This window comes from Nanorana parkeri, unplaced genomic scaffold, assembly GCF_000935625.1.
Source record: "Nanorana parkeri isolate BGI_ZX_2015 unplaced genomic scaffold, ASM93562v1 scaffold553, whole genome shotgun sequence".
Classification (NCBI taxonomy): domain Eukaryota; kingdom Metazoa; phylum Chordata; class Amphibia; order Anura; family Dicroglossidae; genus Nanorana; species Nanorana parkeri.
In genome coordinates, this window is record NW_017306821.1 from 732,423 (window position 1) to 734,532 (window position 2,110).

Here is a 2,110-nt window from a genome sequence, read left to right on the forward strand (position 1 = left end):
AAAAAAAAAGTTTAACATGGACTTTCAGGCACTTGCATGCGTTTTTGCGTTTTAGATGCGTTCCAGACCAGATCCAGAGCAGGTAAAATAGGGCTTGCCGCATTTTTTTCATCCGGTCTGGATCCCCACGCTGCGATGTGAACTGGAGGTCAAAATACCATAGGAATACATTGGACGCAGTTTTGATCCGGTCTGCACCTGATCTGGTCCGGATCTGCTCCGCGCTTGGTGTGAACAAGCCCTTAGGCCTTTTCTTTGCAGGGAAGCCTTGCTTTTAAATCTGGACTCCAGTTATAAATATTTATGTATGCTTACATTAGTCTTACACTACTACACTGCTTTATAACGATCTTCTAGATCCTGTACAGCTGCTAAAAGCTAAAACACATAGGGACCCTTGCTCGGCACAACGGCCATTTAGTAGCATCTTTATCAATGGATACTAGGTGTTCTCTGATTGGATGAGGGGCGGTGATGTCACAGCACTGCCCCTTGTCCAATAGAGTGCATTTGCACTGTACACATGCATGCCTAAGCACAAACGTTTAACTGCATACAGTGTAAAATGCAGTCCATATGATAGATATTGGACTTTCTGTTTAGAAGTGTGCTCCTGAGCAAAGCCTCTGTGATGTCAGTGAAAATCTCACAAAGATTTGCTGGGAAAGACAGCGGTAGAATGCTGGGAGAGAGAATAACATGGCACATCTGGAAGTGTTGCATTCCAGTCAACAACATCTGTAAATCTGTGAATACTACATGGATTGCCTAAAGAGAGGAGGCAGGAGGAAGTACAATGCATGCATTTTACAAGAAAGCACTAAAACCGAGATATGAAGGACCTCTAAGTAAGATCTGCATCAGATGAGCTTAAGATAACTGTTTTATGTATTTCAGATACCAAGGTGGATCCTCAATGAAGACAGTAGCACAAAATATAATTGTGCATATGATCAGGATTCTGGGATTCCTCAGAAGGCTTTCATGTCCTTATCAGAAAGAAATCATCATTACTAAGACAAGAGGCTTTTTTGGATCCTGGATGTTGTGCCGGCAGCAGGAAGGTAAAAGAATTTGGAACAGTCTACAGTCAATTTAATAATGTGTGCTTTGCAATTGAGGTACTGCTATCAACAGGACATTCTCCAAAGACACTTCTGGCTCTGTATAGTATTCAAGGCTAGAGGTGTAGCCCATACTATTCAAGTAATCAAGACGTCCATGATTTAGGAGCAGTTTGCAAAGACGTCCTAAATTCTCTCTCTCCTCAACAGTCAGAGCCAGCCTGGAAAACAGAAGAAAAGACAGGAATGTTGTACAGTCATATGTATGTATGGTATTGTTTCTGTAAAACAGGAAAATAAAAGTAATAAGCACACATATGGTTAGTTAGCATACCCTTCTACTCCCTCTGAATCGCAGTCTGGGTTTTTCAGATCTATGTTATGTTCTTCTATGTCATGCTCTTCTGTCTCTACAAGTTCTGTTTTCTCGCTCGAGTTTAAAACCTGCCCCGGTGTCCTGGAACCACACGTTGCCCAGCTAGACATGCGCTGAAAAAGTCCAAATTCCCTCTGTCCTAGCCCCAGCTTCTGGAAGAAATCTCTGCCCACATAGTGGTGCCAGTCACAACGGTGGTGACAACAAAGGGCAATAACAATCCCTTCAACGGGACAAGTGTTTGCTGATTTGTCTTCTATGTTGTCTGTAAGTTCTCCAGTATCGATCTTGAGGCGCTTACACTGTGATCCTCTCACTAGATTAGAGTAATTTTGCACAAGGCAGCGAAGAGCCAAATCTACAAATCAACATAAGAGTTGTCATAACATAAAAGTTCAGAGGCAGGACAAACAAAATGTTCTCACTGATAAAACACAGCAGCTGTCATGACATGTCAATAGTCCCTGCTTCGTATTATTAAGTCACTGACAAAAAAGAGTAAAAGAAAAAAAATAAAAATATTATTATTATTGGGGATGCACCGAAATTTCGGACGCTGAAACATATCGGCTGAAATGGTACTTTGGGCAAAATGCTGAAAGTACCATCTTTTGGCCGAAATTGCGGTGCATCCCTAGATATATATATATATATATATATATATATAGGG

At 41.4% G+C, this 2,110-nt stretch overlaps 2 protein-coding genes across 2 annotated transcripts in view; one reads left to right on the forward strand and one right to left on the reverse strand.

The window, feature by feature from the left end:
* The window catches only part of LRRC39 (leucine rich repeat containing 39), a 15,601-nt gene extending 14,681 nt beyond the window's left edge, over positions 1-920 (forward strand). The window contains exon 8 of the mRNA XM_018561955.1: positions 898-920. Within this exon, the coding sequence (XP_018417457.1) occupies positions 898-920 (23 nt within the window). The remainder of the gene's footprint in view (positions 1-897) is intronic.
* Positions 921-1,043: 123 nt separating this feature from the next.
* Positions 1,044-2,110, reverse strand: part of TRMT13 (tRNA methyltransferase 13 homolog) — an 11,076-nt gene continuing 10,009 nt past the window's right edge. Inside the window, exons 10-11 of the mRNA XM_018561970.1 lie at positions 1,399-1,798; positions 1,044-1,285 (exon numbers count right to left, since the gene is read on the reverse strand). Of these exons, the coding sequence (XP_018417472.1) occupies positions 1,096-1,285; positions 1,399-1,798 (590 nt within the window). The 3' untranslated portion in view covers positions 1,044-1,095. The remainder of the gene's footprint in view (positions 1,286-1,398; positions 1,799-2,110) is intronic.